This window comes from Anas platyrhynchos, chromosome 7, assembly GCF_047663525.1.
Source record: "Anas platyrhynchos isolate ZD024472 breed Pekin duck chromosome 7, IASCAAS_PekinDuck_T2T, whole genome shotgun sequence".
Lineage (NCBI taxonomy): Eukaryota > Metazoa > Chordata > Aves > Anseriformes > Anatidae > Anas > Anas platyrhynchos.
Window position 1 is genome coordinate 27,692,243 of NC_092593.1, and position 27,872 is coordinate 27,720,114.

Sequence of the window (27,872 nt, forward strand, 5' to 3'; positions counted from 1 at the left end):
GTTAACAGAACTACCCAAAAAGCTTGGCTTTTGTGGGGGAGAGGAGCGTGCAGGGGTTAAGAACAGGGCTGCCAATGTAAGGTTTTGCTGTCAGAGCTGCAGTTCACTGGAGGGCACAGCTCTCATGTAATGATAATGTACAACAGGGAGAAAAATGCCAGCATTTCAGCTCCTGACCAAAACCAAAAGCAATGATTCCTGTAGCTCCAGCCCCGAGTCGTCTGCGACAGCTATTGGGGTATGTCCTTTCAGCAACACATTTCAGTGATGAGCTCATACACTGAAACAGAGCACAACAGGGAGCCTAGGAAGGGGCAAGGAGAGAAGCTGTGTAAATACAACCACAGGCAGACCAAATAAAAACAAAACAAAACACCAAAAAAAACCCACAACCAAACTGCTGTGTTAAGCTGAGGGAGGGGAAGTTGAGGCTGGACATCAGAAAGACGTTCTTCATCGAGAGGGTGGTTGCACACTGGAACAGGATCCCCAGGGACGCAGTCACTGCACCAAGCCTGCCTGAATTTAAGAAGCGATTGGACTGGGCACTTAGTCACATGGTCTAAAAATCTGGGCAGACCTGTGTGGTGCCAGGAATTGGACTTGATGATCGTTATGGGTCCTTTCCAACTCAGGATATTCCATGACTCTATGATTCTATGCTCCTTCCAGGGCTCCCTAGACCCCATGGTCTCTGCTCTATGTTGATGCTTCCTTCACAGCATCTCTGAGCGTGAAGTGAGGAGGGGACGTGGCAGTGAAAGGGGAAAGAGGCGTGTGTCATAACAGAACTGGCTCACCTTGTAAAGCAAATCAGGAGGACGAAGGTCTTGCACATGGCTTTTCCGTGCAGCTTGTGTGGTCCTGATCAAACATTAACCCACTGCTTGCAGCCATTTCATCAAGGGGATGAAGTCCAAAGGTGCCTGCAGGAGAAAGGATTGACATTCCTGGTGGAATTCTGCTCTTTCTGAAGAATGGCAGGGGGGCAGAGAGGGAGTGGTATGTCCTTCTTTGAAAGCCAGGAGAGATTTCTCTGGGGGCCCTCACACAGGGGACGTAGGTCGGTGAGCTTCACCATAGCTCAGCACCAAATCCACAGCCCTTGGGAGCTGCTGTTCCTCACCTGGTGCACTGGGAAAAGCAGTACAGGAGAGCAGGAATCACACCTGCTCCTATGTCTGTCGGATGGAGAGCTGTCTGAGCAAGACAGCCCTTACACTGTGAGCAAAACTCGACCCTCCCAGCCCTTCAGTGGGCCTTGCAGTGAGCTAGGAGGTGTCTCCCTGACTTAGGATCCACGGTCCTTTAACCCGGAGCCTGCTGGCAGAGGTCCACATGGCAGCCATGCAGTGGGGAGCAGCCTTCCCCCAGCTCCTATGTGCCTCCCAGGAGCTCCGTACCCAAAAGTGCCTGACAACAACAGCTTCCAATAAGCTCTCCTGGGAACTGTTGGGGCTCAGCACCTTCAAAAATCTGGACATTTGTGGCTATCAAATACACCTAACAGATTTAACTGTGAATCCAAACATGCAAAGCCTGATGCAGTCATTGACAGAATTTCCAAAGACCTCCTGGCTCAGAACTGAGAAAAATATCACAATTTGCTTAGATTTGAAAGACTTTCACCAACGGATTAGTATTTATAAGAAAACTAGCACTCTTTCAAAACTTGTCCTACACATGGTGCAGTATCAGCAGAAGGCAAATTCAAAAGGACGAGTAATTTTTTTGTAGTGTTTATTGACAGTTGCCTTTATACAGAAGGGACTGGTGCTCTGATGGTGTCACAAGTGAACCCAAGTAAACCCTGCTCAAGTGTCAACAGGCAATTCAACTCATTGAATTTAAATGATAAATTTATTACATATCAATAATAAATTAAGACTATTGCCTAGTAGTTGCAGATAATTTAAAAAAAATCCTTGTCAAAAGTAAAAAACAACCCCCCCAAAACAAAACAAAAAATAACACAAAACAAATACAAGAACAATGACACACACATAAGTTAACAGACAGAGTAGCACACACACATACTGGATTCCAAAAAACTCAGGGTGCGCTACCACTAATACTAAAATCCATTGCAAGTGCTGCAGGTGAGCTGGTGCTCTGCTGGGAAGGGAAGCCTGGGCTGCCAGGGACAGCACCAAACCTCGTGCTCTGCTGATCACACCCGGCTTACCCCAGCCTCAAACTGCCTCGACTCAGCTAATGTTGATTTGGAAGCTGCCTTTATCACTTCAAGCCCTTCCAACACCCATTTTGCTCATGAATTCGTACTTCTGACAAGTACAGAAGGGCCTGGTGTAAGTCAACCTGGTATCACAGGTATCAGTGCCACTCAGAATCAGTCTGAAAACACTTCAGTTAAAGCAAGATTGACTTTGCTGACAAATACATAAGCAAAACTAAAATAAATCCTTTTTCCACCAAAACAGCACTATGTACTCAAGGATTTACATTGGTTTAACGCACAGATTGGATACAAATAAGTAATTGAGCCACTGACAATTGTGTATGTAGACAGAGCCTACTACACTTTGGTCCTAGGCAGTTAATTGCCTTCCAGGCCTGAACTTCTCCATCACTGCCCACAAGTGGCATCTCTAATTTAGATCAATGCCCTAGGGGATCTGGAAGAAGCTTGCATTTTAAGAAAAGACCCAAGGGAGTGTGTGCACACCAGGGCTTTCAAGTAAAGGACTTTGCGCATTATTTATTGTCCAGGCTGTCTACTCACTACACTATTAAAGTGCAGTGAAAGCTCTGCTGTTGTCAAATAGGGTTCCTACTACTTGGGGTCAAAAATGGACTTAAAAGATTCCAGTCAGCATGGACACGTGCCCAGGACTGACAGACGCAGGAAGGGTTAGCTGCAGACGTTAGCAAATAATGCTAAAAATTAAGCAGGCTAACCCTCTCTAACATAATGCTGACCAAACCCCAGTGGGTTAGCCTTCAGGGAATCAGGCTGTGTTGAAATTAAACTTTGAGGAAAAGCCATCACTGCCACAGCCCTGCATCCAGCTTTACCATGTGGGACTCCCTCCCCACGTGGCACAGGCTGGCCACTGGTTCCAGCAGGAGCAAAGCTGCGCGTGACCTGATCCTGCTTTAATTGTCCAGTGCTTGCCATTGTTACAGATCCACAGCTTCTGAAGCTCTCACTTCAGAGCAACCTCATTTCTGTCTGAAAAGAAGCTCAGTTAGTCTCCAAAATGTAGGTAATAAAAAACAAAGCCATCTCCATGCAATCTTTTCTCATATTTCCCTTTCAAAGCACAGATCGTAAACAAATTTTATGGTCATCACTCCTAGCAAGATGGAAACTGCCATGAGCAAGGGTTTAGAGCTCCAATGCCAAACACGTTGCAGCATGGCAGAGCATTCCTGACAAAACTCTTCATTTTTGAAAATTTAAGGCACCAAATTAAGCAAAAGTGAGGGATTTCCATGCATCTTGGCATCTTCAGAGCTGGTATTTGCAGCCTGTAGAGCCCACTTCATGGGGACAGAACAAGCAAACTGATTTACTAAGCTGCTCCTGCAAAAGAGCATGTGTAGCCACAGGAGACTTTCAGTTTGAGCCCACAAGTTAATCAAACAGCAGATTCAATCAGGAAATCCAAAACAGGAAGATAGACACTAATATACAGTACTGTAAGGCACTCCTACTGGGAAGGGAAAATTGGAAGGCAAATTATGAAGGAGAGAATGATCAGACTCAACTGGTTCAGAAGCAACACGATCAGCTATGAAGCTCAAAGCCTAGCTGTAGGCTCAGCACTGTGAGCCAAGACAGGGACAGAGACAGCGAGGAGAGAGAGAGGACTGGCTTGCAGCTGAGCAACAGAAAACAAGAGATAAGATTATGATGATTACTCAATTACATTTCTTTTACACAGATCAACAGTCGGCTGCAATCCAGACCATGACCTTGGAAAGCCCTGGAAACTTGATGGCTTCTGTTGCTACAGGGAAAAAGCAAAATACAACCAGGCAGCTTCCCCATTTCATTGTAATCAGACATCCTCATTTTGTTGTTGTTTTTTTGTTTGTTTTTTAAAGCCTTTCAGGACATTATCATCCACCCATAACAATGCACACAGTATCCTTGTATTAATTATTAAGAGAAGTCTTGACAAGAGAAGCTCTTGAAGTACCCTGATGATTCCCTCCTAGCAGGACTATCAGGATATTGTGAAGAATTCCTCACCTAAAAGTGTGTTTCCTCACTTATTTAAGAAACCCTCACAACTGTCAGTTCCTATCAACCCAGCAATGAGCTCCTATGTGCATGTTGGTACGTGCCAACCCGGACATTGCATCACACTGCAAGAACATTTTTCACCACCTAAGAAAGATGAAGAAAAGAGAAAGATTTCTGCCTAAGAGATCCAAATTTCTCTTTCTGTAGGTTGATAATATCAAAAAAGCTGCATTTTACATCCCCTAGGTAGGTCCTTGTCTACGTAAAAGAAAAGCTAGAGGGTTTGGGTAGAGAGGAAAAGAACTGAATTAGTTAATCTACAGTGTCCTGGGTTAAATAATCTCAGACTAACTAAACTGAGAAGTTTCTAAGTAGTTGTAAAGTCAGGCTACAGTCCCTTGCAGTGAAGCACCCTATTTCTACAGTGATTATAAGTTCTGTACAAGCTAGTAAGAGCAGTAACTGGACCTACAGATCTATTCCTCCTCCGTTAGCAAAGAAAGCACCTTCTTTGTGAAGGAGACAAACAGCGCATTTTATTTTTGATTCACAACGAAATATTATTGTTCAAACTTACTTCATATTTATATCATGTGTGGGTAGGATGGAACCAGAAGTACTAATACACATATTCTACTTGTGGGTGTGTGTAGGGAGGAGAGATGTGCGCAATCTGGAAAGACCTCAGGTACTTTTCCAGCTGATGCCCACCCAGCCATCTGCAGAGCAGAACATGTGCAGGCTCCAGGCTGCAGAATGGGAAAACAGTAGCACTGGGGACCAGTGTGCAGCACTATCTTAGTATAGCAGAGACAACCACACAAGGGTACAGTGTTGTCCAAAACCCAAATCACCTTCAGAAGTATGAGCTGTGTCTCCTACTAGCAGCTGGCTCTTGCATGAAAACCATCCTTTTAAAGTCAGATCTTTCGAGAGTTAGTAACATGAGCAGTAGTTTCTGTTTATTCTTCTATCTTGCAGTGCTAAAAAAATGATCAGGGCTCATTCCTACTGTATCCACAATTCTTGAGGGCAGGATCAGACCTTGAATTATATTTTTGAAAGGCAGAGATAGAAGACTGCATCCTACCCATCCATATGGAATTACTGTTTATGGACAGGAGCTAGGCATCCCTGAGAGGAAAGCATCTTCCACAATACAGCCAGCTCCTGTAGCTACAAGAATAAGCTATATTACTTTTTCAAGGTGGAGAAAAAAAAAAGAATCTGATCTGTATTGTACGTTATCCTTTCACAAAAAGCTTTGGGTGCTGCCAGCATATTGTAAAAACATGCTTTTGCTCTTTGCCTTTAGGAATGGCAGTGGTTCCAGACCCACCACTAATTCCAACAGGTTTGTTGACAACATATTCTTTTTTTCCTGTAAATCTCAGTTAACAAAGAAACTCTGTTCTGTAATACCTGCACAAATCTAGAGTAACTCCAAATTTGCCTGTTGTTATTCCAGAATTTAACTAGAATATCTAACCACCCACATCACTGGCACTTTGGAGATCAGGGCATCTGACAAAGTTACCAATACCTTGCAATGCCTGAACCTTAATTTCTTGATGCCTTAGGGTACTTGACAGTGCACACAAGCACCTTTCTATAAACTGGGCTGGATGTGAACTAATGCTGTAAGATATCTTAAATTCCAAAGCATTATGATATGGAAAATGTCACTTATTTTTTTCTTTTATGACCCACCCCCCATGTTTGAGCTAATTCAAAATAGTACCTGCCAGATTCTGACAGTTTCAGAGCTACTGGCTTTGCCACAGGGCTGGTTGTAGTGACACATGCTGAAAAATATGGGAGTGTACTGTTTATTCAGCCAGTACCACTGCAGTTCCTGTTTGCATGACTAATTCCACAAGACTTCCCTTGTGTTTGCATATGTGAACGTGCAGGGAGTTCTTCGCATGGGAATGGACTTTAAAGGAACATTATATCCTTAAGGATGATAGCTGAAAGCAACTGATTTCATATGAAAAACAGTGAGCTGAATGAAACATAGATGCCCCTGTGTAGGGGAAATACTAACTTTAGTGACAAAGGTGCACGATTCACCAACTTCATTAAACATGGGAATCCCTATACTACTTTGCCAAGAACATGGAAAACCCCCTACTTTCTTCCAAAAAAATCCCAATGGGAGAAGGGCTTCTGGAAAAGAAAGGCACTGGTTGTCTAATGAATATAGATATAAACATGCTTCTATATATATATATACACATAAAGTTGCGCTCAAATTTGGGAAAGCTCAGATTCAGCTACTTTCTTTGACTGGAGGCTGGAAAAGCAACCATCTGTACTCCAATACAAGTCCATTGTGTGACTTTCTGCCCTTTAATGCAAGCACGATGTACCCTGTTCTTTTATTTAAAATACTTAGCAATTAGTGAGCTGCTTCAATGATCAAGACTGCTTTCTGCCTTGAATATAATAACAGCCTGCATATTATATAGAAAGCAAAGATCAGTAGTCTGCATTTTAACAAACCTACATGAGAGAAGGAAAATGCACATGCGACTGGCTTTTTTCTTCTGAAATCATATTTGCTTGCTGTATATATATGTGTATATAAATATGAATGTATTCATATGCATGTAATACACATATTACTGCAGGGTCTGGAGAAAAAGTTTAAAATGTGGACTGGAGTGAGGAGGATCCCTAAGTGCTCACTGGAGGTAAAACCACAATGAACAGAACACTGTTAGTGATGACACACATCTCTCCAGTCATATCTTTCACAATATATGTAATTTACCATGTTTAGTACTTCCCTATGTTCCAGGTTTGCGAGGCAGAACCATACCTTGAGAAGTTTGCTCTCCACCACATGAATCACTAGAGATGTATAGAATCCTCTAGTGCTCCCAGAGAACTCAGGACACAAATTGCACATGAACACAGCAAACTAATGTTTCACAATTTTGAGGGTATTTTCTAGCGAAATTGGGCAAGATCACTTTCCCAACTATTGGTCTACCAGGATCAGGTTAGAAAAACATGTAAAGTAAACTGCACGCGACAAAAACAAAACCAGTGTAGACAGTTGAAATGTCTTCAAGCCTAGCAGGAGATTTGAAAGTCACGTTACTGGAGATGAGGATGTGGCCCCACATAGATCAAGTAGCGTAAAGCAGAATGGACTTTAGTGACAGAGCTTGACAGATACACCCAGCCTGAATAAGAACAGCAGCAAGTACCCTGCTTATCTGCTTATGTAATATTCCAGTGGGGTGGTTACAAATAAGCACAGCTAAAGGAATTATTCTGCATCTTATGCTTGCAAACATCCTGAATAAGGTTTGATGGGAGATACTTTTCTTTCCTCGGGGAAGAGTGACATGTAAATGTGCTGATCCTTTAGAAATAGCTCTGGAAACATGAGGACGTGAAAACATGTCCATGTCAAAAGTAGCAGGTAGGCTTAATATCATTTCTGCCTTATGAGGTTCTGTGAAACAAACACCTTACCAGAACCTTTGCCAAGGCTAATAATAAATAATACACATAAATAAGTAGATGATTCATCAATTCTAAATGAACAACATCAAAAATAGTGTGTTCATGGCAGCAAATATTTTCTGTCTTGAGGAAGTCTTCTCCAGAGGTGGAAAAGAAAAAGTTGGGTGCTCAGTTAGCTAGACCTAAAGCATTTCAAGTAAATCACATTTTGTATAAGAGCTAGCGGCTGGACTTCAATGCAAAATGCAGTTGAGCCATTGTTATTTCAAAGCCAACAAGGCTTTATGGCCACTTTGGCAGCTGCTATTCACAGATGAAGAAGATTAGATATTATTTTGCAAAAAGATTTCTGCCTGGCTAAGCTGAGAGGTTGCTTGACCTGGCAGCTGGGGAAGAGGCTCTCTTCAGGCTGGCCACTGCCTTAAGGAACTCATGTGTTCTGATATGACAACTCAAACATGTTGCAAGACTCTTCGAAGTTTTCATCCATATTCAGTCGCCTCCAGAAGGATTTCTGCTTCTTCTGCAATTCTTTACGCACGCACCTGGGGCATGGTACAGCCTTCACTTTGCATTCAGAGTGGAAGACAGCACCACAGCTTTCACACCTGCAAACACAAAGTAGTGTCAAAATTGAATGACAAAATTGGATGAGAGCATGCAATGGACTTCACATGGACTGTGGACAGTAGACAATCCTTCAAACAGTTCTGGTAGCTCAAAATGCTACATTTCAAAAGAGTGGAATCAAAAGGCAGTGGCTTGTACACACCTCTGCTGGTGTAAAACCACTCAGGACTAGCAAAATCTTGCATCCTTATGCACTTGCTGAGAATCTATCACAGCGCTTCTGCCTCAAAGACAGACATTGTTACAAGGATTAATAGTTATGTCTTCTTATTAATTAGCTTTCAGGTCTATCACAGAACAGATATAATTTTTGTTTTATGAAAGACAAGTTTGCTCCTTTGATCTGTAAATGAAGAATAATGGCATTCATTTCCAATAAGATATATTTCAGTATTTGGAACAGTCAAGATATGACAGTTTGGGCAATGAAGTTCCAGTGTTGTGGTCAGCTGTTCTGGAAAAAGTAAAGCAGGAAAGCTCATTTCAAAAGCAGGAAAATAAGTAATTCCACAAAGTAAAAATGAAACACAGAATGGTAGACAGACATTCTGTCTGTCGCCCGTGAAAGACCAGGCTAGATGGTGATGGATGTAATGTCATAGTAGATCAAGCATCCAATTCTAGATGGTGGTGGAGCAGTGAAACATCTGGTTATGATGGAGTGGGCTAGAGCTGAACATTCAGACATTCTCAGCCTTTCAATATAAATGACTGTATAGCAGGACAGTAAGTCACTGTCTTACTGCAGTTCTGTAACCAAAAGGAAAAAAAAAAAAAAAAAAGGTTGACAGTGTCAGGAATATGAAGTCTTAGATTACAGCTGTGTAATCAAATAATGAAAGCAACAAAAAAACAAACTTCAGAGCAGTTTTTAAGTATAAATGAAGAATGCTGGTCCGTTGGTGATTTTGTAGAAAGTCTTACAATGCCTCACACTTTCCTTATTTGCAGTTACTGTAGTCCCATGACCATATGAGAATCCTAGAGCCCACTGTTATCCTTACTTTTTGTTTGTTTGGGTGTTTTTCCTCCTTTCTTTCTTTCTTTCCTTTTTTTTTTTTTTTTTTTATTAGAAATAAGGTTGCAGTCTTCAAGATTGTGAAGAAAAATTGAAATCATGAAGCAACAAGCCCTAAACCCTGAGAAGCCATAAGGCAAATAAAAGTCACCTTTAAAACAAATTATATATTTTGGCATGCAGTCTGGCAACACTGAGAGAAGTCCATAACACAACGTGTTTCATTAACTATGGTAGCTGCATCTGCATCTTACCTATAACTTTTAAAAAGCAGTTCTTGAGCTGGCTTTAGCTTTTATGCCTGGTTCTGAACGACCAAAGATGATCTGAATTTTAATAACTGCAGAGCTTTGAGAAGGCTATGCAGAAGTTCAGGGGCAGATTTTTAGCTGGCTGAATTTGACAGAACTCAACAAATAAAATAAGTAGGGTTAAAGAAGCTAAGTTAAGCAAAATGCTCTGTCGGCCAACTGCTATGTTCTGTAGCACCAGAACTTGACAGATTCTTTTTTTTTTTTTTTTATCGTCCAGCTAGTGAGTCTGAAACTGTTTTTGAATCAAGAAACTGACTCACAGAGATATTTATCATTTGTGTGCTCAAAAAAAGAATTGGTATTCTGGCCTTGATCCAGTGAAGCACATAAATACATACTTAGGACTAGTATCCCAGTGATTTCCTTGGGATTACTGATCTGCCTAAAATTAAACATGTGCTTACGTGCTTTGCTGGACTGGGATCTCTATGAACAGACGCACTAATGGATGAAGGAGAGACAGAGAAGACAGCCGTGTCTTTAAAACTTTACATCATTCTGACCTGACACTAATGGTGATTTTATCAAACTAATTCTCTCTTGTTAGTCAGCAATTTGCAGTGCCCTGGAAGTTGCTAGAGGGTAATGATTGATGAGGAGTGTAATTTTGTGCTCTCGTACTGCCACTCCCTATGCTCACTCAATATTTCTCCACAGTACTCAATGAGGTGACAAAACTTATCAAAAATTGCTGCTAAAATGGATGCCAGCAGGATGAGAGAGGAGCCAGCACACCTGTTCCTCCCAGTGAAAGGCTATCAACAGAGAAAGCAAAGATTTATTGTGTTTAAATTAATATGAATGCATGTATCAGAAATAAGCTCATTGGAAAAAAAATATTTTTTCTCATATTGCTCAAATCCAAGAGAGACAAAATATGTCTTCACTGTTATTTATTAGTGGTGGTACAACAGCTGAAGCTCTGACCGGGATCCCACGCTGTGAGGCTCTAACCATGGCAGTGCAAACAGCAAGCCCTGGATCTCACAGCCCCGCAGCACTGCTTCAGTACGGGAACAGCCCTGGCAAAACTTGCAGCCATCCAGACCATCCTGGGTCCATTCTGGTGCCTCAGCTACTGACTGTACCTCTTAAGGATCTGTTTTGTCCTGTGAAGGAGGATGTACTCCCAGTCCCAGCCACGGTGTGCAGATGATGACAAAACAGCAGCCTAAAGACCACTGCTCTGAGTTGGAGTGCAAAGCTGCCTCTTGCTCTCCGCAGGGACAGGCAGAGAGGATGTCGGGGTCAGCCTTCACTGCATGCTTCTATCTCCACACTGCTAAAGGAACTCAGCCACGTGTGGGCTAATGCTGATCCTGCTCTGTATTTGTGTAAATGGTAAGTTACTCCTTTCAACAGCGATGGAGCTATACTAGCTCAAGCCAGCTATGCCTTTGCTTTTCATTATATTGATACAGTCTTAACTGATCCTGAAAATGTCAACTGGTTGACCATTCCTAATCTCATTGGGAGAAATCTTCCAGTGATAACAAAGAAAAACCCACTAAAATTACATTCCATTTTAGAATATTGCAAACAGATTGCTTCTTATTTAATCCTGATGTATAATTTTATCTTCACTGTAGCATCAAAAATGGAAGGGCTGTTAGTGCTGAGAACACCAGCCTACTGTTCCTGCTTCTTCATGTGTTCTGAAGTCGTTTCCTTGTCATTAAGAACTTGGACAGACAGACATGGCTCTTCAAATAATGCATTTGTGTATTTAACAGGACAAAGATCTCTCCATATGATATGAAACAGAGACCGAAGGACAACGCAACCTAGAAAAGCTGCAATGAGGTCTCTCACCCAAATGATTTGATGTAAAATGCAAACTTGCAAGGTCAGATGGTTAAACATTGCCAGAATGTCCCTCTTGGTGCAGGAACCTGCACTCTATAAGGATTACCAGGCACTAAAGTGCACGTTAGTGCTGTGCTGTGCTTCAGGTGTTGATCCCATACTCAGTTCTGCATCACCACCTTTGTAGCTGCAGAGCTTACTCTTAAAGGCATTCTTGAGCTCTGTCTCTGTGATTAGACTGTCTTTTCCTCACTGTATTTGAAGCTCCAAGGAAGCCCCTCTTTGATGCTGTTGGTGCTATTACATATGTTAAATTCAAATAACAAGTGCAACAACTTAATTGCTTAAATTGCCTTTCTGCTAAAATGCTATCAAGAAGCCATAGGTACAACGATGGGGAGAGCAACACAACAGTGAACAGAACTGACCTGACCTTGAACTGGGTTTTAAAAGTAAAACCCAACTTATAAACATTGGAAATTACAAGGCTCTGATTGATCTGTCAAAGACAGCTGCATATATGTAACTCAGTCCATACCACAATACAGCCAAGACAATACAGTTGTCTTCCTCACCCAGTACATCTCCCTGGCAAAAATGGACATCCAGGAGCTGTATTAGCAGCAGCTGTGTTTTGTGAAGGCAACAGCAACACCTGTGTTAGGAAAAAGGGTGTTCCATGTGCACTTCTAAATTGATATTCCCTTTTGAAAACTGATCTCACAGAGCTATTTCTAAGGCTTCCTTCAGATCTTTTTGCAGAGCTTCTGACAAACAAAACAGTATGTTTTTTTGTACTGACAAACAAAAAAAAAAGACAAGAACTACCTTTGCTACTTTTCAAGAAGGTAGAGCACAAAATATATATTAAAAAAAGAAAAAAGAAAAAAGTTTTTTTCAGGCTGCCAAACAGGGTATCTAAGCAACTGTGTGTACCTATATAGCTGACTGCTTTCCTGCTGAAGGATGGAGGACAATGCCAGTCTTTCTGCCTGTAACTGCTAGCCAGTTTTGTCTTCCTTGATAGGCTCCATCAAAATGCCTTACAGAGGCCACTACCAAGAACTGTTCTCTAAAACCGTCCTCCACATGTGAGTTTCAGAGTTTTCTTTACTGCTGTTTTCATGCCTCAGTATTCCCAAATGTTTTTCTTTCCATGGGAGAAAAAATTACATTTTGTAGTCTACAAAAGGCTCGTGTAAATTACTACACTTAGTCATTTTTTCCTTAATTCTCATTGTCATAGGTAATTTACAGTTCAGGTACTACTTCTGAATCCCAACTTCTTCTTTGGCTAGAGGTCAAGAAGTATCTGCATCTTTTGTGAGATTTCTATATATCATTGTTAATAAGCTCATGAGTCCATTGCCATTCAGGCTTTTCAGGTTTCCTTCTGTAATGAATGATGCTATGATACAGCATATTAACAGCACCTTGCTATATTTCAAACCTTATGTGAAGAAGAACACCACATGTTGTTTTCCTACTGACTTTCAGCCTTCTTGGCATCTGAAATAGCATCCTCTATTTTGGTGTTTTCTCTATTTTTTCTTTCTTGACCAATTCAATTTCTCTTGAGATTAAAGAGGGTGTTTCATGTTTTAAGGATGTTTTACATGATTGAAAACTGGAGTAATAGAAATATAGAGAATTATTCAATACTCTAAATAATTTCTATTGCATTGAAAAGCGTGTGAAAGGCCAAAGCTCTCCACAGCCTGACACACTAGACAGGCATTAGAATGCTCTTATTACTTTTATTACAAATTACAAAAGAAAAGTCTTTCTACAATAAAAGCACAAAACCATTCATTATCTGCTGAAGAAATGCCGACATAACTATCTCTCACCAAGTGTGGGCATTTGAAAAATATGCATGTCAATGCTTGGTAAACTCTAAATTCTGGTAAACAGGTTGGCAGGCTGCCCAGAGTGACTGTGCTGGGATGAAGCTGCTGGGACCAGCAAGGTTTATTAGGACAGCTTCAGTACCACACACATGGGCTGCACCTGTCTGGCTTCCAAACACCAAGCTGGGAATTGAAGTGGACCATGGCTATGCTGCTCATTCCTGGAATGAACAAACAGTGGATGACAGATATACCACAATTCCTGCTTCACAAATGGGAAACGAGGTGAACTGACTTGCCCAAGGTCAGCCAGAAGCAATGAGAAGAGATGAGAAGGGTAAAGAGCTCTCTCTTGTCTCACTGCAGTGCCATATTCACCTGCCATCATTTATTTTGTAGTTTTATAAACTTTTTTTTTTTATACATACAGAACCACTTCCTCTGTGCCAGGCCTTGCACACATTTGCTCAAGTAAGTAATCCCTTCAAAAGGAATGTCAATAAGGATTTGATGTAGGACCTAGCCCTTCATTACCTAAAACTCTTCAGATTATTATTTTTCTTCCCTCCTGCAGAGTAAAAACAAAGGAAAACATTGTTGTTCATTATACTTTCTTTAGATAATGCTATACATTCATTAAGCACCTGAAATACTAATCCACCTGTAACTTGGTTACTAAAAAACAGCCCAGGGAACAAACCACAGCAGCTTAAGGAAGGCTTGCCTAGGGATTTCAGCATGATCACCATCCCATGCTATGCACACGTGCATGTCTGCAAGTATTTCTGAATTACTCAGCTGTGAGTATCACAGATGTGCCCTTCAAAACTATGAGAGACTTTAGCAGAACACAAAGAAAAAAGAAAACGGACTGGCTTGTGTTCACTTACAACACAAAAAAAGCCTCAAAGGCAATCAATGCCTGACACATGCGTGCAGCAATATTATTACAGTTGCCTAGGAACCAACGCAAGGAGCCTGCCTAGGGCCGGACACTGATGTAGTAAATGAATGGAAGAAAGTTGGCACTGATATGGCATTGATTTGTCCCTATAAGGAGCTTGCTAGGATAATTCCTTTTATGACACACTTACAGTCCACCCAGCCCCTGAAATCGCTACGTGTCTGGAAATTCACTCTAAACAATTAATTCAGTGCTCAGGGAGCTGGCACAAGTAGAAATGTGATTCAAAGCATAATCATAGTTTTCATTTCTAAATACCCCCTTGTCAGAGGGTTACTCTTGGCATGCTAACAGAGCTTGAAGGTGCTCCTCATTTATAAAGGAATGGCTGGGTCCTGGGCTGGCTCAGGAGCACACAGAAAGAGCATCAACAACTGTAACTGCCAACCATCAGCACAGTTTGTGTGTTGTGGGAGCCAGTGCTGGTTACAGGCAGCAGCTAGCAAGGGGTGTACAGTGATCACCAGCCTGCATGGACAGGGCTCAATGAGGACACCACGCATGTAACAGCTACACAAACATCCCTGACCACAGCCTGACACAGTGTCTGTGCCCAAAAGTGCTGCTGCTGCTCTAGTAATGCCATGCTGGGATGGCTGAAGGACATGCTACCCAGTGTCCCTACATGAAAACTCTAAGACCGGTGTCGATGCTCCCTTATACCCAGCACGGGTCAGACTCAGCCCCTGGTGGAGTGCCCCAAGCAGGAGGGAAAGTGAATGAATGAGTCCCTGTCTGGCTCGGCTGCCCAGGGCTCACCCTGGGTATTCACATGCTGTCAGATCAGCACACACTATCAAGGACATCACCTTGGATGTCAAATACATCCAACTGATGTTCAAGATAGTCAGAAATATTAAAGCCCTATAAATTAAAAAAAGCAGACAGCTCACTGGAGGGGACAGAAGAGCACCAGTGCTCCACTGGTAGTGTGGGGAGCCTCAGCACCAACTTCTTTACCAGACCCAGAGAAATCACAGACAGAAGAGAAAATGCCAAGCAGGCCTTCATATTGGGTGCTCACAGAACAATTTGCTACAGGCCAGGTCTGAACACGAACAGTTCGATTTAACCACCTGCTATCCTCCCATGGCAGTTGTGTGCACAGGCTTACTGAAATGAAGCGCAGCAGTGGGGTCAAGCAGGAGCAAAGAGATCCTGCAGGTCTCAGACACCTCTCTGCAGAGCTCTGTCACTCCCGATTAAGGAGGGAAGTGTGTCCTCAGCTTGTCTTCAGCTGTGGCTGCAGGGATTTATACTACTTATCTATGTATATTTCCAGACTTGCGGCAAGCAGGAGAATTAAGGACTGACTGTCCACCTCAGCATCGCACTTCGTGAGTAGTCTAAGTTCAAAGATCCTAAACCAAACAATGTGGCCTGTACACAGCAATTCACTAGAAATCTGTAAAGGAACAGTAAAATCAGACATTTAATCTGAAGCCGTGATTACACTTTAGCCAGTGGAGGCAAGTAATCTTGGAAAGGAGAAAAGCCCTACGCATGCACTACTTGCAAACCACTAAAGGGGCTGAGATGCCACAGCGATTTAAGTGTTTACATTGCTCAGTCCTATATACCCTCTGCCTCTGCCAGATGCCATACCATGATCTGGAACCTCTCTACTTCTTCTATTATTAATGCATTGTATTCACAAAGTGGTGGTTGAAAGCCTAAAAGCAGAGTCAGGCAATACTATTAACAGTTGTAACACATTGCCCTCAAAGATCGTAATTTTATTGTATGACTCTTCTATTTTGCATTTTTCTGTAAGTCTTGAGTCTTGGAATCCTGTGATTAAGTTAGAACTTTTGCTGTTAATAAGAGGAAGGCAAATGCACTTAGATTTCATAGCTCTGCTGTAATGCTGAAGACATGACTGCTTGGACCCTTGAAGGAAAAAAAAAAGAAAAAAAAATGAACTTAATGTTTAAAAAATAAAGTGCATAAATAACAAGGTTCTTAAGATAATCTTAGGATTTCTGATCACTTAAGAGTTGTGTTGGCTTTCAGGGACATTTGAAAAGCTGTTATCTAGTCTACAAGGAACTGCACTTGTGAGATGGTGAAGGTCCATCTTAAAAAGGGATTTTGCATGAGAAAGTAGTAGTGGGAAACTAAAAGGTCTTGACAGACAAGTGAGATATCTAGAGTGAGGAAGAAGGCACAGGAGAGAAGCCATAAAATAGAAACTGGAAGTGAGATGGCTGCCACGTTCAGCCAAGGGGAAAGAGCATGAGGCAGCACTGAAGAGACCTTCCAGCTTGAAATAAGTATCTGCCTTTATATAGAACCTTCTAATCAACACCAATCTGATATGAGGCAGGTAAAAATGATCTCTAAAGGTAATCCAGTTCCAAAATACAACGACTGATGAAAAGCCAGTATATTCTCTTTCTTTTTATGTGTTCTAGATGAAATTACTGCAATGACCTGCGCAGACAAAAATCAGATTTGGTCCAGAAAATTTTGACCAGTTTTGACAGATTCAGGTGAAATTAGATCATCAAGAGAAGTTAGCTTCTACTTAGGTGTCTACATTTCTTTAAAGAAAGTGCTGAGCAGATCCCTCCAGGGTGCTTCAAATGAGCTTTTTAAACTATCAACATCCGATAAGCTTGGCTCTTTCAAAAATTAAGTACTGAAATACTAGCACAGCTCGGGGCAGCTGGATGTGGGGAAGGGCTGTCTAACACAAAACAAACCAATCAAAGTGATAGGGAAAATGATGTACTTTGAGTGATGCCTTTCACTTCTGCCAAGGTATTTTCTGGAAATGTTCTATGTTATGTATTTCAGTCTCTCCACCTAGTATCTATCTTTAACATTCTCCCAAATGCTCTGAGCTGTTTTTATCCAATGACACACCATCTATAATACAGAGAGCTGTAATTTTGCAAAGACTTTGGCATGTGCATAAAGCTAAGCACAGCCTCAGAGCCCTTAGTAAAACTTCTTGCTATGTGTAAAGTTAAGTGCATTCATAGGTCTTATCAGGATGGTGGCCAAAGATTATAGAGGCATCCAAGCTGGTTGATATAGTCAAGCCTGTTCTGTGGCATGTCTATTTTAAACGTGGGTCTTCTGGTTTGTATCTTTAAAGGTCTACATGTCTTAACTGATCTGCAGAACAAATTAACTTCACAAAGTGAAAAGAGTTTAGCCTTGATAAATGAATACAAACACAAAAGAACTACTCTCCTTGGTTCACACACAACTACAGTAACAACATAAAAGGCAAGGGATCAACTCTCCAGGTCTTAACCAAGCGCGTAAGCTTTACCAGAGAAACACAACAAATTATCTGTGAGAGTAGGTACTCAGATACCAACACTTGGGCAAGATCAAGACATTATTAACTGGGTAGCATGCAATAATCTTAACATTAACTATAATTACTTATCTAATTAAACAAAATCATTTTAATGAATAATTCCATTCTCTCTCCAATGGTATTTTTCCCAGTATTCCTTAAGATGTAAAACTTGTTAGAAATTGTTCTAAATCATAAAACAAATGGGATCATATATCATGGATGACTGTATCACTACACAGAATTTCTTTCTCTTTTTTCACTTCTGCTATTATTTTTTATTTTGGGAGAAAAAAGCAAACTTTTCACCATGTTAACGAAGAACAAGCAATGGCAGAACAACTGAAGGGGCAGTGCCTGGCTGCTAATAAGCAGGCAAGGATAGCTCTAACAAGCCAGTTTATAGCCAGAGATATTTAAGCTCATTTCACAGCACTTGTAAAAATAAAATTAGCAATATAATAGGATAATTTTATATGTTTATTTGGTAAATTTAAGCCTGAGGCAAATTTAGTTCAAGAAATTGAACAGGAGGTTGATGTGCAGGTTGTTTAAGTTGCCAGAGCTCCAGTAAAAGCAGAGCTGTGAGAGTTTACATTAGCAGGCAATTTGCTCCCTGAAATGTGTAATTAACTCAGTAGGCTTTAAAAAGAGTCTTCATGATTTAAAGACCTTCGAAAAGATGCAGAATTTGTGAAATTTAGATGAACTCATATAAATACGTGAAAGAAAGATGTAAGGGAGGAAAATGGGGGACAGAGGAATCAAATTGGGAGAGGCATCCAAAAGGATGAGCCAATTAAAAAAAAAATGTTTAACTACTGAATCATGGCTTTCATTAAGCTCTGTGCAGAATAACCACCTCCCAGGAAAAGCCACAGAAAGGAAATATCATTAGAAAGCTTATGACTTTGTGAGCCCACCCTTACATTCAAGGCAGCAAACTGTTGCGCTGTATTGTTGAGCAGGATGTAAAGAGTCTGCCAAGCACAGCCCACAGACCCGCTAATTAAGTGAACTGATTGTGTTTGTTTTGGAACCGTTTGCCAACAAAGGAATGTGTCACGCTGATTAGTGAGAGAAGGGTATGTAATATATGTGTATTCAAACCCTGAGGAGCACATAACCCAGGTATTCACTCTGTTTGCTCAAGGACTGACGAAAATGACTCTTAAGCAAATAACCTGACCAAAGAGAAACTCCAGCCTTCAAGAGGGGCCCCCCTTTTCTCTCAGATAGATATATCTGAAGACCACCCATCCTTCATAAATTCCTACTGAAGACTGCTCTAGAAGCTGCTGGGAAGATTTCAGAGAGAAACGATCTCTCAAAGCTGACCTAAGAGACTGCAAGGATGGAAAGGTAACAGCCAGCTGAGAACCACCCTGGAATTGTAACAGCCTCTATGACAGATGTCACTCTTCTCTCCAAAGAGCAAGAAAGGTCAGGGAGGTAGCCAGAAAAACAAGTGCCAGCTCAACACAGACACACACACACAGCCCAAACAGACTTCACTTTTCAAACATTCAACAGAGAGGTGACATTTGCAAAAGCTGCCATGCACCCACTTTCAAATATTCTCAACCTAAGAGCCCAGTTTGCTGGTAGAATTAATAGCATGCTCAAAAGTGAAAGAGAATGTGAGAACACGGAAAGACAGGAAGCAGTTTTCAGAGCTCAGCTGCTTTTCTTTCTTAACTCAGCAGCTACAGTCAGGGTACTTCAATGTCTAGGCGGCCCCCAGGTATAAAATGGGAGTCCTATGTTGTAGACATCAGTTTCAGAAAACCAAGATGGAGAAATGGAGTTGTAGTCAATTCTCACCGCACTCTTGGGACTCAGAACAGTACAACTAAATCACAACTTGGAGCTAACTGTTTATCCAGAGCTCGGTACAATACTTAACTAATAGCAAAGCTGGACACATGTCATCAGAAATTTCAGATATAATTGCAAGACGTCATATAAACCTTTTGTCATTTGCCGTTCCATCTGCTACAGGTTACTCTGTACATGTGCCTACGTCTAAGCAGCCTCCTCACCTTATACCTGTCATTGTAGTGGTCAGAATACCAACTGCAGAATCCCTCTGATCTGTATTCAATAGCAACAAATGTCAAAAACCTCTACCTGGCCTTTTCCTTCAGAGTTTTGCAGCTGATGGGATTTGCTCAGTAAAACACACAAGTTCTCCTATTGGCACGACTAGTCTCCAGCATGAAAATGGAAAAGAGTAAAAATATGGAACTGGAATAATCTGGTTAGCTTCACAGGTGCATGTGCCCACACGAGTAGTAATGAGATGAGAAAACTATCAAGAAAGGGAAATGGAAAATGCTGGTGACAAAAGCTACAATTAGTGATAAGGAGTACAAAAGGAGCAAGCATAATGACCTCTGACAAAATAAGAAAGAGAAATATCGGAGAACTATTCATGCTGATTGTGTTTTCATTAAAATTGCTAACAAAGACCACTATCTTTGGCATGACATCAACCACGACTTCACATTTGTGAAACATGAACAAAAGTCCTTTCTGGCTTCTAACTCACACAAAAACAGGAGCTAGAGCACCTTCTTTTGGCTTTCATTGAACTACTGACAAATACTATTTGATTCCAGAAGCTTTTAAACTCTGTGTAATTGCAAGGTATGTCTGATCTCAGCTGAAGGGTAAGGGAACAATATACATCCAACAATGTTCTTGTGAACACATTTCCCCCAGGCAAATCAAACACACAGACCTTCAGGTAAACTTGTCTTCCCAAATGCTCTTACATTTGCTCATCAGTGTTTTGGGAAGATCTTCAATTGCCTTTTATACAATCTCAATAGCCATCTTAAGCTTCGTGTCATCTTTTTAACTCAGCCCACCTCACCACACACCCTACATACATTCTTTCTTGAAAACTTTATAGACCTCAGCTGTACACTTTGTTTAGCTTATGTCCTCTGCTTTGTCAATGCACTTTCTAGAACAAGAATCTAGAGAAAGAATGTGCAAAACAGTCACTGAAAGCCAAGTTAGGCTGAAAAACCCCAAAGCGGAGTTCTTGGTTACTTGTAATTTAACATCTTTGTACACACAGGGGAATCGGATTCTTAATGAAGCTCTTTTAACAGGCTGTTCCTGGTTGTTTCTAAAGGTGGCTCTTCAATTGTTTTCCTTTCAGTGGAATTTTTTGGAGAACAAATTAAAATGACTATATTTGAAACAGCCAAAAAGTATTTATCTATGGAGGAATGCTGTGCTGTCGGATACACCGTCTTTCTGTTGATTTTAAAAAAAAAAAAAAATCCCCTTTATTCAAAATTCAAGACATTTTTGTAAAAGTGTATTAACACTGCTGTGTTGCCAAGTCTATTCTGGTTTCTGCATTTTGCTTTTAGGTTTTCCATGCAACTCCTATCCCTGATTTGGCACCCAGAACTCCATATAATAAGAAATAAGTGTTCTTGGGTTTAACTCAGGGCTGGTCATATATTTATTACATAGCCATGTGAGAATATCAGTCATTAAAAGAAGAAAAAAAACACCAAACTTGCCTACATATGCAGAGGAGTATGCACAGAGAAAATGGAGAATTACCCATAGCATTCCATAGGGAAAAAAAATCAGAATAGATGGTTATTGCTTTGCAATGTACTGTCCCAGTACATCAAGTGTCAAGTGACATCAGAGACTGAAAAGATGACTGTGATCACTCCAGAGAATCTGTCTGGTGTTTTAGAACACTTTGCAAACTCAGAAAAACTTTGAATAAATCACATAATGAGATTCTCCTAGGTACTTTTCCCATTTTAAGCAGCTGTTCTGAGACTTACAACTACTCTGGGAAGTAGTTCCTCTGGTTTACTTCCAAGCCTGCTCATGGTGGCCACCCTGGGCCAGGAATCTTGTGTAGCTGCCCAGGAATATGTATTAGTCAAATCCAGTCTGCAGTTATTTAAATAATAAGAGGTCACGAGGCTGGGAATCCAGCAAGACATTAAATGAGTCAAATGTTAATTTTATTACAGTACCTGCTTGTAGAAATGTCCTCAAAGGGATAAAGGATTTCTCCATTGTTGCAAATCTCACAGATGAAACCCTTTTGACTACAAAGACTGCAGCTATACACATGAGAAGTTGCAAACTTGATCACCTTCCCCAAGAAAGGAGCCAACTTTCCTTCAATAACCTGAAATGAGAAAATGACATGGAATGAACCCATAAAAAATTACCACTACTCCCTGCAAGACTGAAAAAATATAAATACGGATATGCAGCTATGCACAGCTGGTTAAAATAACAGGAAATTAACCTCCCAACAGTAATAGCTCCATGAAATCATAAGTGGTAATAGTGGCCATTGAACTGATAACGATCAAAATGTGGAGAAAAAAAAAGTTACAATTTCTATAAATCCCTAGTGACACACAAGATTGGCGTTCATTTAAAGTAAAACAATACATTCGTATATTGAGGCACAGAAGAGCAAACAGGATAAGAGTTCAGGGCATCTGTATTATCATTTAAACTAACAACCACGGATACTGCCTTACATTTACAGTTTTCATTTCTTGCTAATTTTTATGCACAAATCAGTTTTGTCTTTGTTCTTTTTCCTACAAAGCAGAGTATGTTTTATTTTTTTTTTTTTTGCATATTTTTCATGAACAGAATCCTGCCTTACCTGCTTTAGTAATATTGCATTTCCCATTAAAAACCATTAAAATACATTATTTCCCTCATTGCCAAAGTGAATAAATTCTCAGAAAAACTCTTGAATAGGAACTGTTTTTTTTCCTTCAGTGTCCAGCTCTCAAATCAAGAAGTCTCTCACTGCCAGACAACCCTGATAGACCATTAGAAGTGATTAGCACTGCCTGTGTTGGTGTGAAAAAACTGCCATGTAGTATAGATTAAACTGCCAGCCACAACACTCATCTAAATTTGTGATTCAGTGACAATGTCTCAATAAGGGGTGCTATTCAGGCAAAATACTTTCCATTCAGATTGAACTTTCAGAGACTTTAAGGAATTCTGCTGGGGTATGGAATAATGAAGATGGAATAAGGCCCCAAGTGTATATTCTCTCCTGGACTTCCTGTGGTCTGAATGGCAGCCTGCCAGATTAGTGATAGAAATGTGTCATGAGATTTGATAGTGACCTCCCATAAAAAAGGAAAAAGAATGTAGTAATTGCTGTTTGAAGACTTATACAGGGCTGTGCCCTGAAACCTAAGAGTGGGGAGATTTACACTTAAATGTGTGCCAGATTCAGTTCAGGCACCCCTTCCCTCCATATCTCGCTTGTAAATGGCTTTAGTGTAAACCAATCTGGAGAAAGCAAAGGTCAAGGCAAAGAACGACCAAGGTTTCAGTTCTTCCCTGTGTAAAGCAGAAAGGAAATAAACTTGTGTTCTAGGGCAACATCCTGTCCACTAGCTGAGATACCCACTGTTAAAGAAGAGAAAAAAGGATAGGTAGCAAACACATAGGTAGCATTGATCTTGATGGCACTGAATGGCATGGGCTGAAATGGTCCTCCTCTGCTTTCAGCTCTAGCCTGCTAACAGCATCTGCAACAACAGGAAGCGGCAGTGTTATTGCTAGTACTGCAGATAGGACATCTGCTCATGTTAGAGGAAAAATGACGTTCCTATTACATCCTGGTATAGGAAGATCCCCTTCAAGCAGAATATAAACAGTGCAAAGAGGCTGCTGCAAATGAAGCCACAGTTCAAGGTAGTGATATTTCTAACCTTCTGCCAGATGGCCAGACACTAGTTTAGCTCCCCTTGGCGGGGTTTTGTTTTTCATTGAAAAGGAAGAATTTTTTTTGCTTGCAGACTTCAGGGCTACAGAGGGTCTGAAAACCAAACAATCTGGGAGTAGGGGAAAGATACAAAAGTTGATGGTATTCAGAAGACAGGAGGAAAGAAACAGTGTAGTCGCCCAGCTCGTGACACTGCTACAACACATTTAGCAGTAATGGATGAAATATGCATACAATGATAACAAGTAAATCATGATACATACATATTTTCCATAGCACTTTCATGCTATAGCAATCACCTCTGACAGGCTGCAAAAGCTCCGTTAAAATGCCAGGCTGAAGACACAGATGCAAACAAATTCTGTAAATCTGTACTATTGTCACTGTCAGCAAGGACTTAAGAGTTAAGTCTCTGAATTAAAAACACATTTTATACAATGTGATGCACAAAATTAACATAATCTATTACCATCTTAAGCACCAGGGGTGAATTTAAGTCTGTACAAGGCACAAAAGATTTCCTGTGCTGAAGAACTCGCAAACTAACCAAGACAGATTGATAGCCCCCAAGGAGATGGTGTTATTCATCCCTATTTATTTATTTGTATGGCTCACCATATCACTGTAGTGGGTTGACTTGCAACTCTGGCCACTGCAGACATACACTGAAGATTGTATCTTCAAAGAACTATGCATGCCAATTTTGCAATGTGAATTACAGGCCATTTTACTGTATTATAGGAGGAAGACGAAATGCAACATCAAACTGATGTTATCACTATTTTTAGCATCTGCAAATTTTATGTCATTTTACTTCATCAGAGACCTCAAGGCTGTGCACAGGAAACAACTTTCCTTGCAGCCTTCTCTCATTCGTGCTTCTACCTAATAAGAGTAAAATCCTCATCGCCATTTACCCCAGCAAGCAAAAAGGGATACTTCTGCTTGCTGCACACAAAAGGAATTTCGTGGTAACACTTCCACAGTGATTATTTTATGGCTCTGGGAATGGGAGCTTGGGACATAACCTACAGTGTCAAAGCTTACCCTGTGACTAAACACTCGTGACAGCCGGATGTCAGTCAGTTAAGACATCCCAGAATCACAATGACAGAGTTCCATGATGTTCTCTCAGTTGATGCTAGAATCAGGTCTTGAGTTTCAAGGAAACACAAGTGATTAAAGAATAAAAATGTCTTACAACTAGCTAGGTATCAGGAAAATCAAAAGGAAAAAACCGTCAGAAGGCTGTCTTGGCACATCCATCAACGTCTATGTTATTTTTTACAGTTAAATCTGTTACCAACATCTTTCAGTGACAGATTCCACAGCCTCCTTACAGTACATATCTGTTCTCAGTGTTCGGTCACTCCTAAGCTTTAACCTGAACATTTCAGTTTACAGAAAAAGCTGAAATTTCAACCTAATTGTTCCATAAGCAGAGCACAGAGAAAAACCCTTCTAAATCCAAGGAAACAAGCAATGTTTTAAATGCCACATGTCAAACAAATCTCAAATCAGACCTGTGGACCTGCAGGAGGTAGGTAACATTCAGTTGTCCTGCTCTCATGCACATTCAGATAAATTGAGTCACTGGGGTGAAAACACAGGTGGCTCCCTGTAACTCAACTCAGTTCTCAGGTGGAAGCTGAGACCTGAAGACTCTTAATGCAACACGAGTCACTGGCAGGCCTAGCTGGCAGGTTCAGCAGCGGGTAAGTCTCTTAGAGTACACTAAAAGAATGAAAACTAAAAATTTCACCACTGACTTATCCTTGTATCATAGTGCAGCCTCAAGATGAACCTGTAAAGACTTAAAAGTAAATTCCCATCTATAAAAGAAAAAAAAAAAGAGCATCAAGCTTAAACCAAATTAAAATTCTGTAATCCTGAGAATCTGAGTTCAGATTCTCTTCCACCTACAGATGCTGCAGCACACATGAAGAACAAGGTCTATTTTCTAATCCTAATTCTTTATGGTGCAAGCAACTGTTTCATTGTCCAAAATTAAGGGTGAAAGAGGATGATGGCATCCTGGTCAATCAATCAATGAAGGGTACAACGCAGCTTTCCCTCCCTAAACTGGTCAAGGAACCCATCCCAGAAGGATTCTGGACACTGGGCCATACTCATACAGTTAGCTTATCACTGCTACAACTGTCATATTTCTTGGTCTGCTGCTTGGTGACAATGGGTGCAGACTACTTCTGTTTGGAGGTCCAAAGCAGGTTGTCTCTCTGAAGAGTCCCAGTATTCAGATCAGAGTTATTATCCACCTCTGTGGATCTGGAAAAAACCTCTAAGCTATCACCGTGGCTTTGCACATTGCAGCTCCCGACTGTCTCACGTGATATGAATTGTATGAAAATACACACCCACGTGTACATAAAAGACGGGCCCTGCCCTCAAAGCACTTACAATTTAAACCAGCAAATCAGCACTGCTTTTTACACCAACTGCCACTTACTCTCACCCTAAATGGGACAATCTTCCGGGAGTAAATGGGACAACTTTCAGGAGTAGCAAGTGTTGCCCAGGTGACTCTCACCGGGATCCCTGTCCCCCACCTTCACAACACATTTCTGCGCACATGAGCCTGCCCTGCACAAGAGCAGAGGCAGTCGCCTCACCCTCAGTACGTGCTGAGCTACAACTCTGTCCTGAACACATCTCTCATCCAAGCTCTCCAGGTGGAGCACAGCACCAGTAGAAATCTATCTCTGAAGGCCCCTGCTCCCCAAACCCTAGCTTTGTCCTTAACTCTCCTGGTGCCCTGCAGTACAGTAGAGGGGAGCCAAAAGAAAAGCTCATTACACACAGCAGAGAGAAGTCAAGTCACAGTGTCTTCCCTCGTATGAGAACATACTTAGCAGCATGAAGGAGGGTTGCACAAACTAATCCTGCAGCAGAGCTATGTAGAAAGCACAATGTTGCAATATATGAATGCTTTCATAGTTAAAAAACAAACTGGAAAAGTGGATAGCTACAGTACGGTGGCAGATCTCTTCTGTGTTTAGAGTCCTTCTAACTCAGAAAGATGGCAAACTAAACTTAGTTTTTGAACTCTGGAAAACAGAACAAGATAAAAAATACATCCAAAAAGGTCTATTGCAAAATTATTTGTAAGAGTTTCTTCTACTCCATGAGTGACAGTTATTCAAATTAGAGAAGATGTAATAGCAGCCTCTGACTGGGTGTCACAGGAAAGCAATCAAACATGGATTAGATGAAATAAGGATGGAAGTCCCCTCCAAACTCAGGCTGTTTTATTCCCAAAGAGGTAATATTAGAAGGCGTTAAGGGGAACTAGAGGCAGGGAGGGGAGAGAAGAACGAAAAAGAACATAAATTAAAATAAGTCATCTCTAAGCCACTATCGCTTCAAGTAATGCCTCCATAGCCTTCTGCCCACTTACTAGTCTAGGACCACAGAAATACCCAACTCTTGCATCATCACCGCATAAATCTTCACTGAAATCTATCAGACATGTGATAAACCTTCCGGACAGGAGAGAAAAAAAACAGTACAGTTTTCAGACATTTCTCAGGGAAGTGTGTGTTTGCTTTGAGGGCAGGGCACCTTTCAGCTATGCTAGCTAAGAAGTAACAGGTAAGGAGGAAGACCTCCATCCCTGCAGGAGTCTGTATATCATGCATTTCTGCAAGGGTCATCAAACCTCCTACCCTGTCTGTGCATTTATCTACCATCTACTTTAAAAAAAATGCAGTAAATGCTTACATAGCACAGAGATCATAGGAATCTTCAGTCACCTACATAAAGATTGTCAAGACAGGTGGTAGAGAGGATATAGCTTGCTGAGCTTTCAGATACACTGTTGTGCTTGGTATGTAACGCTACAAAGGCCAAGAAGTCCAAATTCTGAAAAGTGTTAGGGTTTGTTAGACCACACCAAGAGTTTCAGTATTAAAGTAACTGTTTAAATTTTTTAGTCTAAGTAGTTCCAACATATGATAATGAAATTAAAATTGTACATTGTTAAAAAAACAAAACAAAAAACTTTTGTTAATATCTAAGTTAATGGAGAATCAACAAATACAGGATATTTTAACAAAGGATTTCCACAGTGTTTGAGAAAGAAGGGAAACCACATATCTATAATATTCTGTAATATTCTGTGAGCTTGGACACAAGGATCAGCCAACGTGTCACAGCCTGTCTAGGAACAGTCACTTCACTGTGGCTTAGTGGTCAGGGAGTAAACACTGAAAAAGGAAGTAGAAATGCCCCCAACTCTCCTGAACTCTCAGAACTGGACCTGTAGTTTTCTCATGTACAAGAAGCACAGGAGGAAGCCCTGGTTATTATTCTTATAGAGGAGTATCTGCTGCTACTGTGCTGCTTAAAGAGTGCTTCCACCAGGATTAAATATTCCAAGTAAAGTGGTGAAAACACTGTAACACTCAGATCTTGCTGCCACTGTGAGACAAGCTAAATTTGCCATATGGCTTTGTGACCCCACCCTTGTAAATCAGCTCGTTAATCATTATCGTCATAGAGGTGAT

At 41.0% G+C, this 27,872-nt stretch overlaps 1 protein-coding gene across 1 annotated transcript in view; it reads right to left on the reverse strand.

Moving 5' to 3' along the window:
• Positions 1-1,723: 1,723 nt before the first annotated feature.
• PLEKHM3 (pleckstrin homology domain containing M3) overlaps positions 1,724-27,872 on the reverse strand; it is a 79,093-nt gene continuing 52,944 nt past the window's right edge. The window contains exons 6-7 of the mRNA XM_027461056.3: positions 21,611-21,768; positions 1,724-8,301 (exon numbers count right to left, since the gene is read on the reverse strand). Of these exons, the coding sequence (XP_027316857.3) occupies positions 8,124-8,301; positions 21,611-21,768 (336 nt within the window). The 3' untranslated portion in view covers positions 1,724-8,123. The remainder of the gene's footprint in view (positions 8,302-21,610; positions 21,769-27,872) is intronic.